This window comes from Lacerta agilis, chromosome 6 (genome assembly GCF_009819535.1).
Source record: "Lacerta agilis isolate rLacAgi1 chromosome 6, rLacAgi1.pri, whole genome shotgun sequence".
Lineage (NCBI taxonomy): Eukaryota > Metazoa > Chordata > Lepidosauria > Squamata > Lacertidae > Lacerta > Lacerta agilis.
This window is the reverse complement of record NC_046317.1, coordinates 65,427,252-65,451,350: the sequence shown is the minus strand read 5'-3', so window position 1 is coordinate 65,451,350 and position 24,099 is coordinate 65,427,252. Positions and strand designations below refer to the sequence as shown.

Here is a 24,099-nt window from a genome sequence, read left to right as displayed (position 1 = left end):
CCTTTAAGAAATTGACTTTCCTTTTCTTTAGGCAAGCCCCTTCTAAAAGTTATTTTGCCTTTCCAGTAAGCTCTCTTTGTGATAAGTTCTTTTGTCTGATAATTGGTTTTTGCCTGTTTTCTTCATATTATATATTTTATATTTTGCTTTTCTGTAAGCTCTCTTTGTGATATGTCCTTTTATCTGATATGTAGCTTTTGCCTGTTTGCTTTATATTATTTTATATTTTGCTTTTTCCTGTAAGCTCTCTTTGTGATAAGTCATTTTATCTGATATTTACCTTTTACCTGTTTGTTTCATATTATTTTTTGGTCATTTATATTTTTATGTTATTGGCATAATATTTAGTTGTTGTTTTTTTCTAAAGCTCTCTTGGTGCAACTTGCTCTTGGTGCATTCCTTACTGGCATATTAAGCCAGGAAAGGAAGAGATCAAGAGGGGCCCACTCAGGGAGATAGGAATGGCTGTGACTAGTACCTAAAGATAACAGTGGAATGTGAACATTACACAGGGAGTAAGGGCTGTCTAAGCCACAGACAAGATAAGTCCTTGATAGATGGTTTGTCTGAAGCCCATATGGAGACAGGCAGACACCAGGAACGAACTCAAAGCCAAGTGACCTTTTGGCTTAAAGATTGTAAGAACAGGAATTTTCAAGGATGGTACTAATGGTGTGACGTACAAGATTCCTGGGGAGGGGGAACGAGGGGTCTAAAGGATATATAAACTGTGTGTAACTGATGCTCGGTGGACTTGCAGTGTGCAAGCACGCAAGTGCCTTCTGCTGTCCTAGGCAGTCAGAATAAACTCTTTCTCTTTACAACCATGGTGTCGTCTTGACTCCTTCGTCTCTTCATGAGGGTGCAACGTGTATCCAGGGCAAAAAAGGCTACATAACCTGGGGGCTCGTGCCGGGATCCAGCGTTCCCCGAGACTGGAAGGACGGAGGGCCGTGGAGTCACCGCAAGACGAACAGCTCAGTCCGAAGTTGCAGCTCCTGCGCGCACCTACCACTTTGTAGGAGGAGCCGGCCACTCGTTCGTGAGTGGAGACGCTTGCGGTGGCAAGAGAAAGAGGCGGCCGCAGGGGAAGCAGGGAAGGGGATCCCAGAAGAAAAGGTAAGCTCCAAAGTGGTCTCTTTTTTGGGGGGAGCTAAAGGGGGGCCTGATCAGCCCCAACCGGTAGGGCAATAACGTGCCACCGGTAGTTCGGTAGGAGCAGTAGAGTGCCGCCGACTTTTGGTAAAGGGATAGGAGAGGGAGGTGCATGTCTGTATGGGGACACTCCAGTGAATGTTTTTGAGTGAATGAGACGCTGGGACTCAGTGTCACTGGCGAAGCGAAGTGTGGTCTTTGAGGTGCGGTTCCTGGTGACGAGAGTCCATCCAGGCCACTGATAAGACGCGGAGAGTGTGTGTGTGAAAGAAGTCCAGTTAGGTGTCGGAGTGTCCCAAATCCCAAGTCATGGGGGGAAGAAACAGCAAGCCAACCCCCTTGCAGTGCTTTTTGGACAATTGGAAGGATGCCACAAAAGGGGATGATTGGGGTTTCGAATTAAAGAAAGAAAGACTCCGCTCCCTGTGTGAAGTTGACTGGCCAACCCAAGGGACAGGATGGCCCAGTGAGGGAACCTTTGATGAGAATTTAGTCAACCCCCTATGGCGCAACATCATTAATGTCCACACAGATCAAATTCCTTATATTTCCACCTGGAAAACAAATGTGGATCAAAATCCCCCATGGCTGAGGAAATGCAGGAGCGTACCCCCCCAAGCCAAATTGTGTGCAGTACGGAAGCAAGTAATGCAACCAGAAATAAAACCACCACCACCAGTCCTGTCAGCCCCAGAGGAAGAGGATGGTGGAATAATTTGGCCCCCTCCGCCTTACGCACCAACTGCAGCAGCAGTGCCAGATCCGGGAGCGGTTGGGGGTGCAGGAACTGATCCCCCTCCCCTTGCCCAACTCCTCGCCCAGGCTAAGGCTCCCCAATCCCCAGACAAAAAGGATGAGGACAGCGAGGGAGAAGAAGATATTGCAGATGAAGAATTTAGAAGGAAGCTGGATGAGGAAAGAGAATGGAAAAGGGGGGAACACAGGAGAGTAATGAAATTTATAGAACCGTATAAAAGCCATGCCGATGTGTCTGACCACGTCTTAGAGGCAGCAAGCAACAAGAATTGGAAAAAGTGTCAGAGGGCTTTAAGGAAGGCATGGGATAAGGCAGTTAAGCATCGGGAAGCAAAACCAGAAGGACTATACCCTGTACTGCCCAGTGCCGCAGTGATGGCCCCGCTCCGCCGAGTGTATGACCCCCTAGAGCCACCCAATGCTCAGGGCCATCGGCCCGCACGTACCTATACTATGCAGCATGTGCCATTCACGAGCACCGATGTATGCAACTGGAAAAACCAGAATCCATCTTTTGAGGAAGATCCAGCCAAAATAATCAAATTATTTGAAGGTGTGTTTAAAACCTATATGCCCACCTTTGATGATGTAAGCCAACTCTTGGATACAATGCTGACCACTGAGGAGGTCCGGAAGGTACATGTGGGAGCTAAAGAGCAGCTAAGGAAAGCAGATAAGAATGATGCAGCAATCGAGGCAATTTATCCTAAACAAACCCCGGATTGGGATTATAATGCCCCTGAAGGGAGAACAGCCTTAGAAGCATACCATAAGGCCGTGATAGATGGTATGAGGAAAGCGGCTAAGAAACCTATTAATATGTCCAAGGTTGCAGAAGTGGTTCAGAAGGCCGATGAACCCCCCGGTGTGTTCTTAGAAAGATTGAAGGAAGCGTACCGCAGGCATACCCCCATAGATCCCGATGATGTGGATCAATTGGTGATTATAAAGTCTGCCTTTGTGGCACAAGCAGCCCCTGATATAAGACGAAAAATTCAGAAGAAGGAAGGCTTTATGGGGAATGGATTGGACTGGATGTTGAACCTGGCCCAAATCACTTACAACCAGAGAGAAGAAGAGGCCCAGAGACAGAAAGAGAAGTATCAGAAGAATAAATTGATGGTGCTCAGAGCTGCCAACCAGCAGTCCGAAGGGCAGAATTGCAACCCCGGGATGAACACAGAGGCTCGTGGAAGGGGCAGGGGGCGACTGGGAAGGAACCAGTGTGCTATCTGTAAGCAGGAAGGCCATTGGAAGAGGGACTGCCCACAAGCCCAGCGCCAAGGGCAACCCCACGCACCCCAGGGGTTGGCACCACGACCACTGCAGCCATGGGCCCCTGCATTCCAGCCACAGGCACAGTCGTGGACCCCAGGAAATCAAGGCAGGGGGCGAGGACAGGGACCTGCCTGGACCCCACCTCAGCAGCCGGGAGCATATGGCGCAATGGCCGTAAGAGGGGAGAAAGATACTTACTAGGACCGACCGGGCCCAACGAAATCAGGTTCCCATGAGCCCATGGTCAACGTTATAACAGGGAACCGAATCATACCCTTCATGGTAGACACTGGAGCAGCTTACTCTGTGATACCGAGTCCCGTTGCCAAACCAACGGCTGAATCCATCAGCATTATTGGAGCTACTGGAAAATCACAGCAAGTGCCAGTCTTGCATCCTGTGATTTGCAAATTAGGAGGGCAGGTAGTCCAGCATAGGTTTATCTATGTACCTGATTGCCCCATTCCACTGATGGGCAGAGACTTATTGGCCAAATTGCAAGCACAAATTACTTTTCAACCGTCAGGAGAAATCACCATGTCCACTGCCGGGCCATCTGGAGAACTAATAGTGGAAGCCCCATTGAGGGAGCATTGGCGCCTCATGATGGTACAAAAGGAGGAAGAATCTATCCCTCCCTGCATTTTGGAAAGCGTGAATCCTGAGGTATGGGCCGAAGAAAACCCTCCAGGTATGGCTAGAAATATACCTCCTATAATTGTGAAGCCCAAACCATTTGCTAATCCCGTAGCTGCAAGGCAATACCCCATCCCCCGTCACGCAGCTGAAGGGGTATGGATCCATCTTAAGAGACTACTCCAGTACGGGATCCTGAAACCCTGCCAGTCACAGTGGAACAGCCCTTTGCTCCCAGTGAAAAAGGAAGGGGGAGGGTATCGTCCGGTCCAAGATTTACGTCTTGTAAACGGGGCCGTGGAGACCCTCCATCCAAATGTCCCCAATCCTTATACCCTACTGAGCTTGATCCCACCGAAAGCAACGTATTTCACTGTATTGGACTTGAAGGATGCCTTCTTCTGCTGTAGGCTAGCTGAAGAAAGCCAGAGCTTATTTGCCTTCCAGTGGACAGATCCAGCAACTGGCACTAAAACTCAGTTCACGTGGACAAGACTTCCGCAAGGGTTTAAAAATTCACCGACACTTTTTGGCGTAGCGTTGGCCTCTGATCTAGCAAGTTTTCCTACTTCCCCGGACCGGGTTCTGTTGCAATATGTTGACGACCTCTTGATTGCATGTGTGGATGAGAATACGTGTCTACAAGCAACCCAAGACCTTTTGAATCATCTGGCAGCAGCAGGCTACAGGGTATCTAAGGCAAAGGCCCAAATCTGCCGGCCAGTTGTCAAGTACCTTGGATTTGATATCTCCCACCAACAGCGTTCCCTACGAAACGAACGAAGACAGGCAATCACCCAAATTCCAGAACCCAGAAACAGGAGAGAATTGCGTGGGTTCCTAGGTTCGGCAGGATTCTGTAGGGTGTGGATTCCTAATTACAGCGCTATTGCCCAACCTCTGCATGAGTCCACTCGCGGCACTGAAAAGGATCCTTTCGTATGGGGACCAGAACAACAACAGGCGTTCTTGGAGCTTAAAGAGGCCTTGCAGCGAGCACCAGCGCTAGGGATTCCTAATCCAGAAAAACCATTCACTTTGTTCGTGGATGAAGACCAAGGCATAGCCAAGGGCGTACTTTGCCAGAAGCTGGGCAGCTGGCAGCAGCCCATAGCTTATCTATCCGAAAAGTTGACCAGCACGGAACAAGGTTTGCCTCCCTGCATGCGGGCAGTGGTGGCTGTGGCCACTTTGATTACAAAAGCAGATAAATTTACCTTTGGTCAGGAAACAATGTGTGTCACACCTCATGCTGTACCTGCTCTGCTGGATATGAAGGGGACCTATTTCCTCTCCCAAGCAAAGATGAGGAAGTGCCAGGCACTACTAATGCACCCGCGATTGCAGTTTCGAGTCACAGAAGCCCTCAACCCCGCTACGCTACTACCTGTGGCAGAGGACAACCCACCAACACATGACTGCATACAAGTGATGGATGAAGTATATTCAAGCAGACCTGATTTAAAGGATGAGGCGAACCCCAGGTGGCCCTCTTGGTTCGTGGACGGTAGCAGCTTTGTAGAAGATGGTCAGCGAAAAGCGGGATATGCAATAGTGGCCCTAGAGGAAGAGGTTATTGAGGCTCTCCCGCTCCCGCCCGGAACATCAGCCCAGTTAGCGGAGATTGTGGCTCTGACCCGTGCTCTGCAGTTGGCTGAAGGTACAGACATCAATATATATACGGATTCAAAGTATGCTTTCCTCACCCTGCATGCCCACGGAATACTCTGGAAGGAACGTGGCATGCTTACGTCAAAGGGAAGCCAAGTACAACATCCCCAGGCCCTTATGGATCTTTTAACCGCAGTATGGGCACCCAACCAAGTGGCTGTAGTACATTGCTATGGACATCGGACTGGACCAAGTGATACAGCAAGAGGGAACCGCTTGGCCGATAAAACAGCCAAACAAGCAGCGAGGCAGCTGGCACCCACTTTCTTCATAGGATCCCTGATACCAGAGAACATTGTGGACACTAGCCACAAGCCATCGTATGCAATACAAGAACGATTGATGGCAGAAGCTGAAAAATTGGCTATCACAGAAGAAGGATGGTACCTTACTCCTGACAATCGATTGTGGATCCCTGAGTCCCTAGGCCTGCAGATTGTGCGACGGTATCATGACACCTGCCATGTCGGGCCTGATGCTCTAGCCAAGCAACTCGGGAGTTGCTACTATATCTCCAAGATTTACCAGCTGGCTTCCCAGATTTCTAGGCGGTGTGTTCTCTGTCAGAAGAACAATCCTAGAACTGGGCCCCTGCCTCCTTCTGGAATTCAGCATCAAGGAACAGCACCCATGGAAGATTTGGTAGTGGACTTTACAGAATTACCGAAATGTGGATTCTACAAATATGTTTTGGTTGCCGTCTGTACATATACTAGCTGGGTCGAGGCATGGCCAACACGGACTGAGAAGGCGTCTGAGGTGACGCGGTGTCTGTTGCGGGAAATTATTCCACGATATGGCCTGCCCAGGTCAATAGGTTCTGATAATGGCCCTGCATTTGTGCATAAAGTTCTGCAGAAATTGGCAGTAACCTTGCAGATAGACTGGAAACTACACACTGCTTATAGGCCACAGAGTTCAGGAAAAGTGGAGCGCATGAACAGGACTTTGAAAAATCAGTTGGCAAAGCTAACCCAAGAAACTGGGTCTAGCTGGGTTGCCATGCTACCTCTTGCGCTTTTACGCGTACGCAGTCTTCCAGCTAAAAACACTCGCTTGTCCCCATTCGAGTTGATGTTTGGTAGACCTATACCCTATGTGCGCATGTTATCCCCAATATCGAGTCATGATATGGATATTGAACATTATGTGCAGTCACTCTCCCGAGTTTTCTCCTCTTTAAATAGGTGGACCCATGCTCGAACCCCCTGTGTCTTGGTCGAGCCCCTGCATCCTTATGAACCAGGTGACGAGGTGTGGATAAAGGATTGGGCCCTAACCCCGTTGAAACCCCGTTGGGAAGGACCCTACACTGTTCTGCTGTCCACACCTACAGCCGTTAAAGTCGCCGGCATCACCCCGTGGGTCCACCATACTCGTGTGAAGAAAGCTGCATCAGATTGGACTGTGACGACTGATCCACACCAGCCCCTCCGACTCACCATTTCTCGACGCCCACTAGACGACCGCCCTGCTGGTGCCACCCCCGGGAAGCTGGTACCTCTACGCACGGCAGAAGAGTCCGGCACGGATTAAAGTGGGACATTTCCTTATAGGTTTAAAACTTTATGGGGGATGGCTTAATACCTGTACCACAGATTACCTTAGGCCCCTGGGTAGACTTGGGCCCACGCCTAAAAGGCGGGTATTTGTGTGGAAAATTTAATATTGCCCAGCAAAATCCTGGTGGAGGCATTCAACCCGGAAACTACGCCCCGGCACGTTTCATTCTCCTGCCACCCGGCAGAGCACCACCTTGGGCTACACGGAATTACTTTAGGTGGGAACCATCCCCAAACGGTCTCCGATACCCGCCAGTGAATGGAAGGGCCACCCCCTTCAGAGGTAGTGCCAAACGCCAAGCTTCAGGAGGGGATAGTAGTTAAACTAATCAAGATACTCCCCACTGGAGGAAAGACAACAGTAGTACGTATAACTTACACATTGGTACCAAATGACACTGACCCCAGGAATACCCAGTAATACCACACAGGGAGCAAACACCCTCAGCCCCCTAGACCTTAGTATTGTGTTAATCACATGCTATATGATAATGGTGTTTCTCTTCCTCTTAAAGCATCTGTGGGGGCATAGGCTGTGGGGAAGGATACCATTAAACGATGGGGTTATATTAATTTTAATGTGCCTACCCTTCACGTTGGGATGGAAGAACCCACTGGATTCATATTCAGGAAGGAATACTTTAGGAGTGCGTAACCCGTATAATAGATGGCTCCAAACAGCAGAAATGATGGCAAATGCATATAACCGAACCAATTGCTTAGTATGCACGTTAGGTCCCATAGATGCATTAGGTGGAATGCCTCTGTTACCCCTCCCATTGAACCTGACTACTTTACGTCTTAGCATTGATCCGGAGCAGACCATATATAATAATAGTAGGGAAGTACAGTATTGGAATAATTCTGCTCCTCTCCGGGTACATAGAGTACCAGGATGGTATTGTGTCAAGAAAAATAAGGCCAGGAACCTCGAGCATATATGCCCTGAGGCAAGAGAGGAAATGTTTTTAGGAAAGTCAGAGTGTAACATTACTACCCCCATAGTTGGGGAGGAGATGTTGGATGATAGCGGCTCACAGTTAGTTGTCCTTCTAGCAACACCCCCTGTTCCCCGAGCCAAGGAGTGCTCCACCCTACCTTCGGCTGCCATGATAACCAATAAGCAGGTATATTGGGTGTGTGGCTCAAAAGCTTATCACCTCCTTCCCCGTGGGTGGTATGGGACATGCTATCCAGCCTGGCTGCTCCCTCCTATGTGGATCCCTGATCCAGAGCTACCACAAGGGGGGCGAGCTCGGCGAGATGTCTCAGCTGTTGCAGGAGGTAGTGCCCAGAAATGGGGAAAGGATGAGTGGCCACCAGAAAGAATCGTAGCCCATTATGACCCAGCATCTTGGGACCCGTACGAATTGGTGGCAGGAGCACGAGAGCCCATATATAATCTCAACCGCATTATTCGATTACAAGCTGTGGTGGAAATTGTAGCTAATGCCACAGCCCAAGCCTTGCGCTTAGTGGCCACCCAATTGGATGAAACCAGAACAGCAATAATACAGTTGCGATTAGGGCTGGATTTCATCTTGGCAAAACAAGGTGGGTTTTGTGCTGCCCTAAACCTCACGGGGGGAGCCTGCTGTTTTAACATATCCAACCATGGGGAGGCGATACGCAACTTAGCAACCACCATTGAAAAAACGGCTCATGTACCAGTGCAGACATGGAATGGATGGGACATGAGTTGGCTGACAGATTGGTTGCCCAACCAGGGATGGTTCAAGGGTATTTTCATTTTGTTAGCAGGCCCCCTTGCTATTTTATTGCTTCTATGCCTTTGTATTCCCTGCTTGATGCAATGCGTGCAGGTTATGAGTCAAAGGGTTGTGTCACGGACTCTCCGCCCTCAGCTTATAGCCCTTGCCAGAGACTATCGGTCATTTCCCAAGGACGAGCCATAAGGCTGTCCAAAAGAAAAGGAGGGAATGAAGAGGGAGAATTTAATTTTCTAGTTTTATTCTAGTCTTTTAATTTAGTTTTATAACTTCTCTGCATAACTTGCAAAGAACACTTGATATTTAGCTATAAGACCTATATGAGTTTTTTTTTAACTGAGTTTTTCTGTGCCAACACTCTACCTCTGGTTCATACATTCTTTACTGACATACTTTGAATTACAGTGAGCAGTTAAGTGGGTCCCTAATCCCCTTACTCTTACTTACTCCTCACCTTATCTATCTCTCCTGGTTCTGCAAGGCACGGGGAGGCCCCAGCGCTCCTAGCTTTTCTGAAGGGAAAGTCTTTATCTCTTTCTCTCCTGGGTCTGCGTGACACGGAGGCCCCCTTCTGGATCAGCGCTCCTAACTTCTCTGAAGGGAAAGATTTTTTCTTTTTATATTATAACTGGCATTGCTAGAGACTCAAAGCTGAGCTCTCACGGAAAGTCAGCCTTTTCTCAAACCTCTCTGAAGGGAGAGAGTGAGAGAAAGTCTTTTCAGCTTCTCTGGATTTACTGGACTGAAAATCTACCTCCTCCTCTCTGTACAAGTGAGTCCTTTATTCCTATTAGAAGCCTATAGGACAGCTTGATCTTCTTTTTAAGTCCTTTTCATATCCCCTCTTAAAGCCCCCCCCCCTTCTTAGCTCTCTCTTCTCCCTTTTAAAGCCTTTAAGAAATTGACTTTCCTTTTCTTTAGGCAAGCCCCTTCTAAAAGTTATTTTGCCTTTCCAGTAAGCTCTCTTTGTGATAAGTTCTTTTGTCTGATAATTGGTTTTTGCCTGTTTTCTTCATATTATATATTTTATATTTTGCTTTTCTGTAAGCTCTCTTTGTGATATGTCCTTTTATCTGATATGTAGCTTTTGCCTGTTTGCTTTATATTATTTTATATTTTGCTTTTTCCTGTAAGCTCTCTTTGTGATAAGTCATTTTATCTGATATTTACCTTTTACCTGTTTGTTTCATATTATTTTTTGGTCATTTATATTTTTATGTTATTGGCATAATATTTAGTTGTTGTTTTTTTCTAAAGCTCTCTTGGTGCAACTTGCTCTTGGTGCATTCCTTACTGGCATATTAAGCCAGGAAAGGAAGAGATCAAGAGGGGCCCACTCAGGGAGATAGGAATGGCTGTGACTAGTACCTAAAGATAACAGTGGAATGTGAACATTACACAGGGAGTAAGGGCTGTCTAAGCCACAGACAAGATAAGTCCTTGATAGATGGTTTGTCTGAAGCCCATATGGAGACAGGCAGACACCAGGAACGAACTCAAAGCCAAGTGACCTTTTGGCTTAAAGATTGTAAGAACAGGAATTTTCAAGGATGGTACTAATGGTGTGACGTACAAGATTCCTGGGGAGGGGGAACGAGGGGTCTAAAGGATATATAAACTGTGTGTAACTGATGCTCGGTGGACTTGCAGTGTGCAAGCACGCAAGTGCCTTCTGCTGTCCTAGGCAGTCAGAATAAACTCTTTCTCTTTACAACCATGGTGTCGTCTTGACTCCTTCGTCTCTTCATGAGGGTGCAACGTGTATCCAGGGCAAAAAAGGCTACAAGGGAAATCCATGTATTCCATCTTGGGCCCAGGGAATAATAAATAAGGCATTAAAAAAAAACCCGAAGACTGTCTCAGTAAGCATTTTAAAGTGTTATGTGTGGAAATGGGCTATAGTAGTCTAATCTTCAAAGTCTAATACACATAGCAGAAGTATCATGTGTTGAGGATTGATATCCTGAAGCAGTTTCATTTGGGATATTTGCCTCCCCCCCCCCCCAACATACCAAACACATGCGTAATGCTTAAATCCTTTTTTGGGACATGTTGGTTTGCTGAAGTGCCAGCAGTGAAGAAAGTCTACTTGGATGGACCATGTTATTATAGAATCCAAAGTGAGAGAATGGTATAATCCTCTTAGCAAAACATTCACAAAGGTGAGTGGGGTTGAAGGTGCGGTGCAGTCCAAACAAACCAGAGTCAAGCATGGAAAACTCACTTTAGGTTCAAAACATGATCCAAAAGCAAAGTTAGGCAATAGTCCAAGGTCATTGCCACAGGGATCCCAGGCAAGGTGCAGCTCAGCAAGGAGGGGAGAATGGGTTTGGGACCAAGGAGCCAGAAATCTCCATTGTTTCCAGCAACTGAAAGGCAACTCAAGAGGATTCTCAGCACTGGTTCCAGGGAACCTTGTCTGCTCCTCAAAGTCCTTGACCTGCAAGGTGGCTAGTTTGTCCTCTGGTGATTCTGTTTGACACCGTGTCAGGGCTAAGCATGACAGAACGTTTTACAAATGTCACAACTGCATTTGGGTACTAACGGTAAAATGTTCCTTCTCTTTTCTAAAATGAGTAAAGAATGTCTTCTGATCCATCATGAAAGAGTCTGTCACAGCTTTGTCCCTTTTGGTCACCAACAATGAGTTTATCTGATTTCTGAACTATGATTACATCACTTGTGATTTTGCCATACTCAAGGCCAGGAGAAACACCTGGCAATTGGTATTCAGTTGCATATTGTCTCTGAACATAGAGGTTCTGGTTAGCTATCAGGGCTAACAGTCCTTGATAGAACTATATGACTTTGATTAAAATCACTGTCTGGCATTCAAATAATAATCACACCAGCACAAAGATTAGTGCTAAAGCAATGGGATTCCCCTGCTTTCCTTTTTTCCATGTGAGCTCTGTGCTGTCCCCAGATCTGCTCCCATGCATTGGGTGAAGTCCCAGAACATATTTTAGGGAGCACATGGGGGCAGTACATTCCATTGCACAAGGAGAAATCCTTGCACTGACAGAACATTTTGCTCAGTGCTATGTTGAACAGAACCTATTGTCCCCTCGTGTTGGTCTGTACTTGGGATAAATTCCTTCATTGTTGCCTTACATAATCCCCTCTCTTGCCTGCATAAAACAACAAATTTCATTTTGGGAGGCACAAAGAAAGGAATAAATCCTGATTGCCCTTCAGCAGGCCCTCTAAATTAAGGGTGCAAGTTCTGTAGGTTTCTTTACACATAAAACTTCAGAACAAATAGTATTCACATATAGGGATATTATCTAATTGGTAGCAGAAAAAACTAATCATCAATAAAATACTCTTTATATATAATTAAACTGAGCTCTACATTATGTACATTAAAATGCATGCTGGTTGTGTAATGATACTTGTAATAAAGATTTTTTGTGTCTATATGCCCTATTGTAGAATTTAAAATTGTGACAACGGGGGAGGGTTTTAATATTGCTTAAAACTGGAGTAGATAGTGCTAGGGAAACACCCTTGGCTAGAAGCAACAAACTTGTTTTCCTACAATGCAGTGTTACTTGCTACCAAAATGCACACTGGCAGTTGGCCCAACTCTGCGCAAGAAATAAATTCCACGATTTTTGGGCTGACTTATTGGGGAACAGAAAACTGTGAGCTACCTAAACAAATGAAATGCCACTTTGAGTTTCTTCAGCAAGTTGTTGACAAGTTTAAGCACTATAAGTTCAAGCACAGCTCTCAGTGCCTCCAGCACAACACTCCAGCAAGGCTTAGCCAGCAAAAGAAAGAATGGGCTGACAGCTGCAGCCTGAAGAAAGGATTTTGCCATTCCAAGTCCTGGCCAAAATCTGGAAACTCTGCTTACAGAATGTGATCTCACTTTTCAGAGAGTTATAGCTTTGTCAATCCACCAGAATGGAGGACAGAATAGGTCCAGACTAGAAAAAATATACTTAGGGTAAGGGGACAAGACAACAGGGATGTCTGCTGCCTTCATGCCCTGCTTATGAATCATTGAGCTGGCTTCTTCTGAAAACAGAATACTGGACTCTACATTTTTTTGGGACTTTCCATAGGAGCAGTTCTTAAGTAAAAAAATTACTTACTGAGTCCATTCTAAACACCTTACAAGGGCTTCAGGTACAAGTGTTCACAGGAAAAATAAAGGGAAGTTAATTACTTTATTCAATTTTTAGGCCTTATAATTAGCACTCAGGAAATAAGATCTGTCCGGGTAAAACCATGTCATTTGTGGAAAAAAGCACACAACATATTTCCACATTTGTGGCCGTTCTGCACATGTGCCTAGTGCTCTGCTCTCCATCAAATGATTTAGTGGACTTTGGAGGCAATGAATGCAATTGTCATAGGCAGTTAGAAAGAGGCTTGGATTGCATTCCAGGATATGATAGTACCAAAATACCAGTGACAGTTTATTATGTCTGAACTGACTGTAAGCCAAATGAGTTGGAGTTCATCTAATCATTATCCAGAAAGTAAGATGACAAAGACTAAAAAAGCTTTCAATATCAGCAAAATCAAGAATAACTTCCAAGTTGCTTTTGTGTTCACAGAAGTCTTACAAAATAGAGAAGAGAAGACAAATGAAACACAAACAACAGTCAATAACAACACACAACAGACTAGAAATGTTTCGAAAACATTTCATGACGATTTCTGCAACTGTCCCAAGTTTTTCTAGACATAATTATTTTTACAAAATATATTGTTATTAAGTTTATTCTCTGCTCTGAATCACAATCCTTCACGGATATATTAACATGTAAAAGCATAGATCACCCACTCTCAGGGGGACAGTTTAAAGCTCCAATCTTACACACATGTAACTATAACCAAGCCCTGTCAAACACAATGGGTTTTACCTCTGAGTAAACTTGCAAAGGAATGTGTTACACATATCATGCCAACCTACAGCCTTTACCCGTTCAACCATGCTAATCTCATGAAGAACAGAACGGGGGGTGGGGGGGAATGCTCATTCATGTTAATGCATAAGATATTATTTCAAGTCCTTTCTCTCAAACTCAAAAACTAAAGCCTAGTTAAGCAACTGCACTTCAACCTTGGCAGTTGCTCTCCAACTCTGTCTTTCCCATGCAAGTTACGTTCAGCAAAATTTCCTTCAAGTGATGGTTTACTGACTATTGCTTATTACATTCATATTTTACCACTTCCCCAAGGAGGTCTCCTTAGTCCAGCTCAAACACCCTGATTCACATAGCATTCAAAAGTTCTTACAATGAGATTTACTGAGATTGTTTTATATACCCTGGGGTCCAGTTACTTTTTCTCAAAAATCTTTCTCAAGGGGCACTTCCTGAGTAGGACAGACAACTTCAACTTGTCTTCTTTTCCATAGTCAGCAACCAGATCACCATAGGACTATCTCTGTCCTATGACTTTTTCTAGAAGCTGGAATGTAGATGGGCCCCTTTAATTAGTTATATAAAAGAGAATACTGTTACCTTCCAGTCTCTGGTCTCTTCTCCAAGCTGTTGTCCTCTTTACCCTTCTCCATCTCCTGCAAGAGAGCCATCTGGACGGGAGTGTTTCGCCCGTCACTACTTGTGCTGCCCCTGTGCTGGGATGTCCTGAAGTCAGACTTGGAATTGCGTTTCATGGCTTGGAGCTGAGCCAGTGGCACAATGTCACAACCCTGTGGCCTATGCCACACTGTCTGCTGTGTGATGGCATTGTAGTAGTAGAAACGGTTGTTGTTTTGGTCAAAGAGCTCCCACCACTGGTTCTCATCTGACTGACGAACTCTGAGGTTGGACGGTGGCTCCCAGCCACACTCGCCGGTTGTCAAGTTGACATACATTCTCTCTCGAGAACGGGGCTCGATGATCTCCACCCAATCTGAGCTGAAAAAGCAAAAGAAAAAGGCAATGTTGGTCAGAGCCAACACACAATATAATCTTGTCCAGCGAGGCAAATGGCTGCTTAGGCGGTCTTACGGGCTCATGGCCACAGCGTAAGAACCAATTGATTGTGGAGCCTGAGTCAAACCTACATCTAACAATGATTACACAGACAACCTACCAGGTTTGAAACATGGATTTGCCAGTCATGTGCAAAACATAGTTTAGCCACATCAGATTCCTGGTAAAATATTTGTTAATATGCCCAATCCCAACCTTCAAATTGCATAGTAGTAGCCACATGAAGTACAACAGACAGAATTTCACACAATAAGCAATTTGCATGAAGTGGCTTCCCATGTGGTTCAGAAAAATCTCACCATGGCAGTTACACACAAAGTCAATTTAAACAAAGTGCTTGCCACATGGGGAGCTTCTACCACATGGCTATATTTTAGAGGCAACCCCCCCCCCCGCCTACAATCTGCATGCATGACAGAAAAAGCACATTGTTCTACCTGATAGGGGTTTTTCTTTTGTAAGAAGAAATAAAGGACAGTAACACATTTTGTACTCCAAAATGTTTTAAAGTACTAATAACTTGCAAGCTCAACTATCAAAACTAATTCATAAAACCAACACAAACTTATTTTTCTTCACCATGGACTCCTTTAAGCTCAACATTTAGACAGAATAAACTGTATTTGTTGAGATTATGGGGGCTTAGGCAGAGTTAGCAGAAAATTGCACCAGTCCCTCACTCTGGGGAAGGGGGCAATGCTATGGGAATTAATGCCTGGGAGCCTTTAAATACCAAAGCATTGTTCCCACAAGTGTAAACAACAGTGGCTCCAACTTTGTCCGATCTGAATGCTACTGCTTTGTCAGGGAAATTCTTAGTACGCTCAGATTCCACTTTGTAATATTCAGCATGCCACAGAAAAATGTCCCCATTGAAAATCTGTATGCAAGGCCTCACTGTAACGAAAGCAACTTTACGACAGTCGAAGAAATCACTACAAAAATGTGCTGCATAATTACGCACACAGCTGTGGAAGTCATTAACAAATGTTCTTTCTGCATTAAGCCATTTGCAGCTTCTCACATTTCCTTAATCTTTTCATTTATGTAAATGGGGAACCTCTGGCCCACCAGTTCCCTCAGCCAGGCCATGTCAGTGGGCCTTACATCATCTCTTAAACAGGCATAGGGATCTCAGTGCTGTGAATTCAGCACTCCCTCTGGGAGTGAATGTATGAGTGTGCGTGCCTGCATGGCTTGGTCTGTGAGAGGATATATAAGAATGTGTGCTTATGACAAGGGAAGGGGCAGAGGTATATGATATGATATGATATGATATGATATGATATGATATGATATGATATGATATATTTATTTATTTATTTATTTATTTATTTATGCATGCTTTGCTTTGCTTCATTCAGAAGATCAGTCAAATCAAATTTCTTTCTTTCTTTCTTTTTTTGGTGCACTGTTCCTGGAGGTACTGCAATACCAGCTCGATGCATGGTGTGGATTCCATCTCCCAGCTCCAAAAATCCATTTAATATATAGTCCTCAAATAGAGGACATATCAGATATTAAACTGATAAGAACAGATACTACACTTGATCTTAGCCAAAAGGCTGAGAAGCAATATTTCATTTTTCTTTACATTTTGTATATCTTCCTCTGACCTACTCTCCATTCTAAGACAATATCCTAATCCTTGGATCTTAACATTAGACTTCAAAATACGTAATTGGACCTGAATGCACATTGTTGGATTTTCTGAAATGTCAGCATCTAGGCTTAATTCCTCACATCCTACAAATGTGCCCATTTCACTACGTCTACCAGTAACTTGTATGCAATTCTAGTCTTTGAGCAGGATCCCTATGCCAGGATCTCAGTGTGAGTTAGGGGGCCTGCACCTGCAATTAACTTTAGAGAGCAGTGAGTGGCATTTCTCCCTTCAACACATATTGTAGGCTTATGGGTATGTGAAAGGGCGGGCGGGTGGGTGGGTGGTGGTGTGCAAGTGAGTGAGAAAGAAATGGAGTGGGGTTGCCCCATTCAATTTTGGCTGCAGCCATCCCCACCACTGGCATGGGGGGGCACAGAAACATTTCTCACCCCAGCTCTAGGGCTGCTAAGGCTATATGTTTTAAAGGGCGCCCTCAACTGCAGAGGGGTGAACTATTCTACACAAACAGAACTTAAATAAATGTAGTTCCAGAGTTTATGCCAATTGTTTTCAAATCTCAATGTTCAAACAAAATCAAAATATTTAGGCTGAACGCACAAACCATGATTGTTCATGATTTCTAAAACCAGTCTTTTAGCCTGAAGTCTTGCTTTTAAGCATGTATGGAATATTGTTTGTCCTTCACAACCATGCAGGATGTAAAACTTATCCAAAATGCTTTGTAAGCGTTGAAAGCTACTAAAATTACAAGAACTGGCAATCATGGTTGAGATGGCCTGTGGAATGTGTTTAACAATATGCCTGCAGTTATAAAATCCGCACACTAGGTGTCCTTGGAATAAAAGGAAATTGTTTTTGGTCAAGAGTTTCCCTTTCATTGGTGGTATCTTTTGTTTTTCAGTAAGTACCTGATATTATACAGACAACAAATGCCCTACAAACCAACAAGAGAAGTCAGATACAGCCTAGAAAGAAAATATCCTATACAAAATTAGGAATTCCTATAGCTTAGCTCACCGAAAGATTTTGAGTCAGGCAAACAAAGAACTGGTAGCTGGAGACATAGCTCAGGCTTACTCTTAGATGATATTTTATTTCCTATACAGTAATTGACAGTGCCATGCCTCCTTCTACCATTTCTGTGAATAGAAACTTAACAACCTTTTCTGACAACTGGAGCTAACCACGAGCTATTCTGTTGCAAGTGCAACTTGGCAGACGTTCCACCTCAAATAAGCAGTGATGGTCTCTCTGCCCAAGTCCCCTAGTGATTTGCTACCATGTGAAAGCGCTAGCGCTAGCAGCACTATTGCTGAATGCCCATGAACTGAAACAACATTGAAGTAAACAGAAAACCAGTGGCTCTGTGGAGTACTGCCTCCTTTATAATGTCAGAGATAAAGCAGCAGATCAATGCCGGCATCATTCGAATACTACTGAGAGTTAAATTCAGGGTTAAGCATTGTTTGCATACACTACATCTTGAGGAGGCCAGCTGAATCCAGTGGGCAACTGAAGTTCCAGGGACAATCATGCTAACTGCCTTTCTACTTGCTGAGGCTGGAACCAGACGTCATTTGGGCAAGTGCATGGTTTCAACCACCTCCCAAATTGGATGAGACCATTTAAAATGTAGAGATGATTGGCAGGTGGGAGAAGCAAATGCTTTATCCTTCCTATGCCAATGCTTGCAAGCCCCACCCACCCCACCTCAGCTGCCATTTTGCTAGCTGAATTAACTTCCAATTTTGGAGCTTGGTTGGGGGGGGGGACTAAAATTTTAAGTATTGTGAGTAGGGGAAGAGTTAAATACTCCCTTCCATTCACCAATTTTCTGTTCTGTAAATGCCATATCCAACTCTCACACTAACTGCAGGGGAAAATCCAGGGTTGGGAACCATTGATTTCCTCTGTAATGTCTAATTATTGTAGTTCCAACTTGAGCATAATTCTTTACCGTCCTTTCCCTTGTCTCAACTACTCTCTCCCCTCACTGCTATGCTACCTTTCTTATTTCTTTTCATATGAGTCCATTTTTAATTCAACAAAGTAGATCAGGTAAGTGACTAACTACAAAAGCCTGGACTAGACTGTGATTTAGTAAAGGCGCTCAAGTTACATGTGTAAAGAGTAACATGCATGCATCACTCCATAAATCCAAGGCAGGCATGATAATGTTGGATATTAGGACAAAGCAAGGAATATTAAGAACCATTCAAAGCTGCCTCTTTTATTGAAAGTATCTGCTAGCTCTGCAGAAGGGTACAAACGCAACAGGCTGGCTGATAACTGTTAGTAAATATATAATTGGTATGATGTCATTCAAAATATATGAATAAGCCACTTCAAAACAATATATATATCATACAACACATCTCACAAAATATACAAGTAACTGCAAGTTGTTATATGTATCAGTCAAACAAAGATTCAAACAACCAGTGAATAGCAAGGAACGCCAAACCGTCTCTCAAAGGAGGACGTCTCACAAAAGTCTCAAAGGAAGACATCTCTCTGAAGTCTCAAAAGGACACTGCATCCAGAATAGTTCAACTGTTTCGGAATAAAGAATTCATCAGCGAATAATTATCAATGAAATATACATAATTATCCAGTGAGCACTGATCCACTAGTATGATCTTCACTAGTATGTATATATTTGTATATTTTGAATGACATCATACCGATTATATATTACTAACAGTTATTAGACAGCGTGTTGCATTTGCATTTTTGTAGACTGCCACATTTTGCAACACAGGGGTTTGTTTTTGTTCAGCTTTGCAGAAGGAGGCAGAAAAGGAACTAAATTCAATTTCAGTAAACAGAAAGTCACAATTCTGAGGTATAGACCTTTGGAGCAAACAGTTAACATTATAGTCCACCAGTTGCTTGAAGCACCCTTACTGCCAGGAAGAGCTAGTAGCCTCAGACTATGCAGCTGTCCCAAAAGGAGGTGACCCACCCCCAGGGTCAAAAATATCCGGTGCTACCTGGCCCTGGTTGCTGGGTAGTTCACTTCCAATGGGGACAAACACTATTTCCCCATCTAGTTACTACAGAACTTTTAAAGAGCAGCAAATGGAGCACAGTCACTTCTGCCTTCTTATTTAAACAAAAATCTTATATTTAATGTAAGTTGCTCAGGAGGCCAACTCTCGGGCAGAAAGGTGGGATAGAAGAGATACTAGAAGATACTAGAAGAGATACTAGAAGTAAGACGGTGGGCAGGAAGGATTTGAAAGGGGGGAACATCTTGCAGAACTTTTACAACAAATTTAAACAGATTTGAAAAATAGAAAATTCTTTCCAGTAGCACCTTAGAGACCAACTGGGTTTGTTCTTGGTATGAGCTTTCGTGTGCATGCACACTTCTTCAGATACACTGAAACAGAAGTCACCAGATCCTTAAATATAGTGAGGGAGTAGTAATACCCCTCCCCTACTCCCTCACTATATTTAAGGATCTGGTGACTTCTGTTTCAGTGTATCTGAAGAAGTGTGCATGCACACGAAAGCTCATACCAAGAACAAACTCAGTTGGTCTCTAAGGTGCTACTGGAAAGAATTTTCTATTTTGTTTCGACTATGGCAGACCAACATGGCTACCCACCTGTAACTAGATTTGAAAAATGATATTGCTGGTTGTGCTGAAGAGATCAAGCGTCATAGAGATGTGACAGATTCTATCAAATCTCAAATGGATGACTTTAAGAAATCATTCGGAGAGCTTAAGGAAGAGGTAAGACAGGTGAAGACAGATGTTTCAAGCCTGGGAGCAAGAGTCAAAGTTCTGGAGGAGGGGGAGGCCAAAGTGGACACCAGGTCTTTGGACTTGGAGCGGACACAGGAACAAATTCAGGATTCTGTTGCGTTTCTTCAGATGAAGGAAAATGAGACTCATTTGAGATTGAGAGGGGTGCCGGAAGGGCAGGCAGAAAATTTAAAGGATTGGTTGATGGAGGAACTGGCTGCCTGGTGGGAGCTGGATAAAGAAGATTTAGGCTCATGGATTGTAAAGTTTTTCAGATATGGAGCTAGAAAGAAAAAAGAAAGCAAAATTCCAAATGATTGTTGAATAATTTTCAAAACCAAAGAACAGAGAGATACAATCCTGGGCCTGCACTACTAGAAATAGCTTAAAATCCAAGAACAACCAGTGATTTTGTACAAAGAGATCTCGAAATGCTTCCTAGACGCCAGACAGAATTAAATGGAACTTACCCAGGCTTTGAGATAATAAGGGAATTCCCTTTCAATGGGAATTCCCCAAGGACTCTCCTTTACATTTCAGGAAAGGAAACACAGAATTAAGACACCTGATGAGATGAGAAACTTTCTTGATAGACATGCGAAAGACTTTGATATACAGACGCCAACAGGAGCAGCAAACTAGACTTACACCTCCTTTTTTACAGAACCTTAGTTCAAAATGGCACTTAAGATACTTTCCTGGAATGTTCATGGTTTGAATTTACGTCCCAAAAGGAACCAGGTACAATGTATTTTATTGAAGCAGAATTTGGATATAATTTGCCTACAAGAAACATATGTAACTAGAAACCACAGGAAAATTCTGCAAAATAAATGGCTGGGCCAAGATTTTATTTCATCAGATACTGTAAAGAAGAGAGGCGTGGTGATATATGCAAAGCAGACACTGGATCCAAAGTTGATTTTTGATGATGAAGTGGATTTTTGATTATTGCAGTGGAAGTTACAGCACATGGCGAAAAACTCTTAATTGTGGGAATCTATGCGCCAAATGATGGTAAAGCAGGATTTTACAAGAACTGCTTGATTATCTGGACCATAAAATAGTGCTATTGGGAGACTTAAATGGAGTGGTCTCCCCTTGATGGACAGAACACAGAGACAAAAGTTTTCAAATGAAGGAAGGTTACCAAAAACCTTATTTGGTTAAGGTGGATAATTTTGATCTAGTGGATATTTGGAGACTGAAGAATCCATTGGAAAAAGACTTTACGTTTTTCTCGCAAATCAATCATTTAGCAGTCTGGACTACATCTGGATAACCAAAGATCTTGCCCCAAGAGCAAATAAAGCATATATCCTCCCAAAAACTTGTTCTGATCATAATCCAGTTTTGGTAGAATTAAAAACATCTCTGCAGAGATCCTTTAGATGGAGAATGAATGGTGCTTTATTTAGGAACGATCAGATTGCAGAAAAAGCCCAGAAGAACCTATGGGATTATTTTGACACTAATATGAACAGTGACATAGATCTGAGGGTCGTATGGGACGCAAGTAAATCTGTTATGAGAGGGTTCCTAATCCAGCAAAATTTGATTAGACAAAAGACCCAGAATGATAAAAAGGAAAAAAAATCTGGATTAAATTGAAGGAAAAAGCGAAAACGTTATGAAGTAACCCAAAGAATCAGCAAATTCAAAAGGAAATTACAGCCTTGCAAGTACAATTCTCTCAGATCATCAATCAAGAAATAGAATGGAAAGTTAAAATGATCAAACAAAGATCCTTTGAATAGGCTAATAAATGTGGAATATTGCTTGCTTGGCAATTAAAAAAGAGACAGAAACAAAATACAATAACTCAAATTGAAGTCGAAGGAAAATCTATTGGGAACCCAGCAGAGATCAGAAAAAACTTTCAGAAATATTATAAGCAATTGTACAAAAAAGAAAAGGAGGGCAAGGACACGATAAAACAATTTTTGGAATTGAAAGGCCAGCAGAAAATTCCCACAGAGAAAAAGACTCTACTCAATGAGTTAATATCGAGACAGGAAGTTGAAATGGCTATTGGACAAATGGAAATAGGCAAAGCCCCAGGTCCCAATGGATTAACTGCAAAGTACTATAAAACCTTGAAGGATTGGTTAATCCAACCTTTGATGGATGTTTGCAACAAAATGAGGGGGGGGCAAGCACCTGAGACCTGGAAAGAAGCTTTTATCGCATTGATTCCAAAACCAGATACGGACCGACTTCAAATTATAAATTACAGACCAATTTCTTTGCTAAATGTGGATTACAAAATTTTTGCCAATATTTTGGCAAGAAGATTGAAGATAGTAATGAGAGAGTATATTGGTAAGGACCAAGCGGGTTTCCTACCTGGCAAACACTTGAGAGATAATGTTAGGAATATTATTGATATTTTAGAATTTTTGCAGGCAAAGAAGGATTGTAAAGCTATCTTGATGTTTATTGATGCAGAGAAAGCCTTCAATAATGTTTCTTGGAGTTTCATGAAGCAAAATTTGGTTAATATTGAAGTTGGCCAAAATTTATTAAATGCTATTGATGTAATTTATTCTGAACAAAAAGCTAAACTTATTGTGAATAATGTGATATCAGATGAACTTAGAATAGAGAAAGGAACCAGGCAAGGGTACCCACTCTCCCCCCTCTTATTTATCTCAGTCCTGGAGGTATTGCTGAATATGTTAAGAGATAATGAAGAAGTAAAAGGTATTGTGGTAGGGTCAAAATAATATAAATTGAAAGCCTTTGCTGATGACTTAGTGCTGACATTACAGGATCCAGAATCCAGTGTGAATAAAGCACTGGAACTTATACATGATTTCGGACAACTTGCAGGTTTCAAACTGAACAAGAGTAAAACAAAAGTATTAGGTAAAAATCTTATGGACGAAGAGATCATTAGGCTAGAGGAGAACACTGGTTTAAAGTTTGCTAAAAAGGTGAAATACCTTGATGTGAATATGACTGCGAAGAATTTGAATTTGTATAAAGATAATTATGTAAAGTTATGGAATGAAATTAAGAGAGATCTGGATATATGGTCTAATTTGAAGCTGTCACTTTTGGGATGAATATCTGCTGTAAAGATGAATGTGTTGCCAAAAATGTTGTTTTTATTCCAAATGTTACCCATCATTGACAATATGAAGTGTTTTAAGGAATGGCAGAAAATATTATCAAAATTTATCTGGCAGGGGAAGAAACCCAGAATTAAGCATAAACTTTTAACAGACGTAAAGCAAATTATTTTTAAATTTTGTTTTTTGTTGCTTAAAGAATGGTTTATGTTGGAAAACACTGATCTTTAGACTTGGAAGGGTTTGATAATGTATTTGGTTGGCATGCATATTTATGGTACAATAAGATAAAGGCCCATAGTGGTTTTAAAAACCATATAATCAGAAAGTCATTGTTTAATGTTTGGATGAGATATAAAGACTTGTTAGGAAGAAAAACACCCAGGTGGATTTCACCATTAGAGGCTAAGGAAGGCCCATAAAAGGTTGAATATGGATACCAACTAGTTGAAATATAGTGAACTTTTAATTGAAGTTGATAATAAATTTAAATTGAATTAATTAAATTTAAGTTGTTCATAAAAGACAATTTTAATGATTGGTTGCAATATCATCAGATCAATGGAGTGTTTAAAGTAGATTATAAGAACTTTGGTTTTCATTCAGAAAAATCCAAATTGAAAACAGAATTGTTGGATACAAAAGTTAAAAACCTTTCCAAAATGTATAATCTATTGTTGGAATGGCATACGAAGGATGAACAAGTGAAATCTGTAATGATAGATTGGGCGAAGGCTGTGGGGCATAATATTATGTTAAAAGACTGGGAGAAATTGTGGGGAAAAGGTATTAAATTTACAGCTTGTACTGTTTTGAAAGAAAATATTATGAAGATGGTGTATAGATGGTATTTGACACCTGCAAAAATGTATCGTAGATCTGATAATAAATGTTGG

At 42.9% G+C, this 24,099-nt stretch overlaps 1 protein-coding gene and 1 pseudogene across 5 annotated transcripts in view; both read right to left on the bottom strand.

Moving 5' to 3' along the window:
* Positions 1-24,099, bottom strand: part of LOC117048848 (rho GTPase-activating protein 39-like) — a 107,981-nt gene that overhangs the window by 26,638 nt on the left and 57,244 nt on the right. For 4 of the 5 annotated variants that reach the window (XM_033153209.1, XM_033153212.1, XM_033153211.1 and 1 more), the window contains exon 2: positions 14,272-14,670. The exons of the other annotated variant lie outside the window; for it this stretch is intronic. In XM_033153209.1, coding sequence (XP_033009100.1) covers positions 14,272-14,670 — 399 coding nt within the window. The remainder of the gene's footprint in view (positions 1-14,271; positions 14,671-24,099) is intronic. 5 annotated transcript variants of the gene reach the window in all.
* On the bottom strand, positions 16,150-16,325 carry LOC117049300 (annotated as a pseudogene).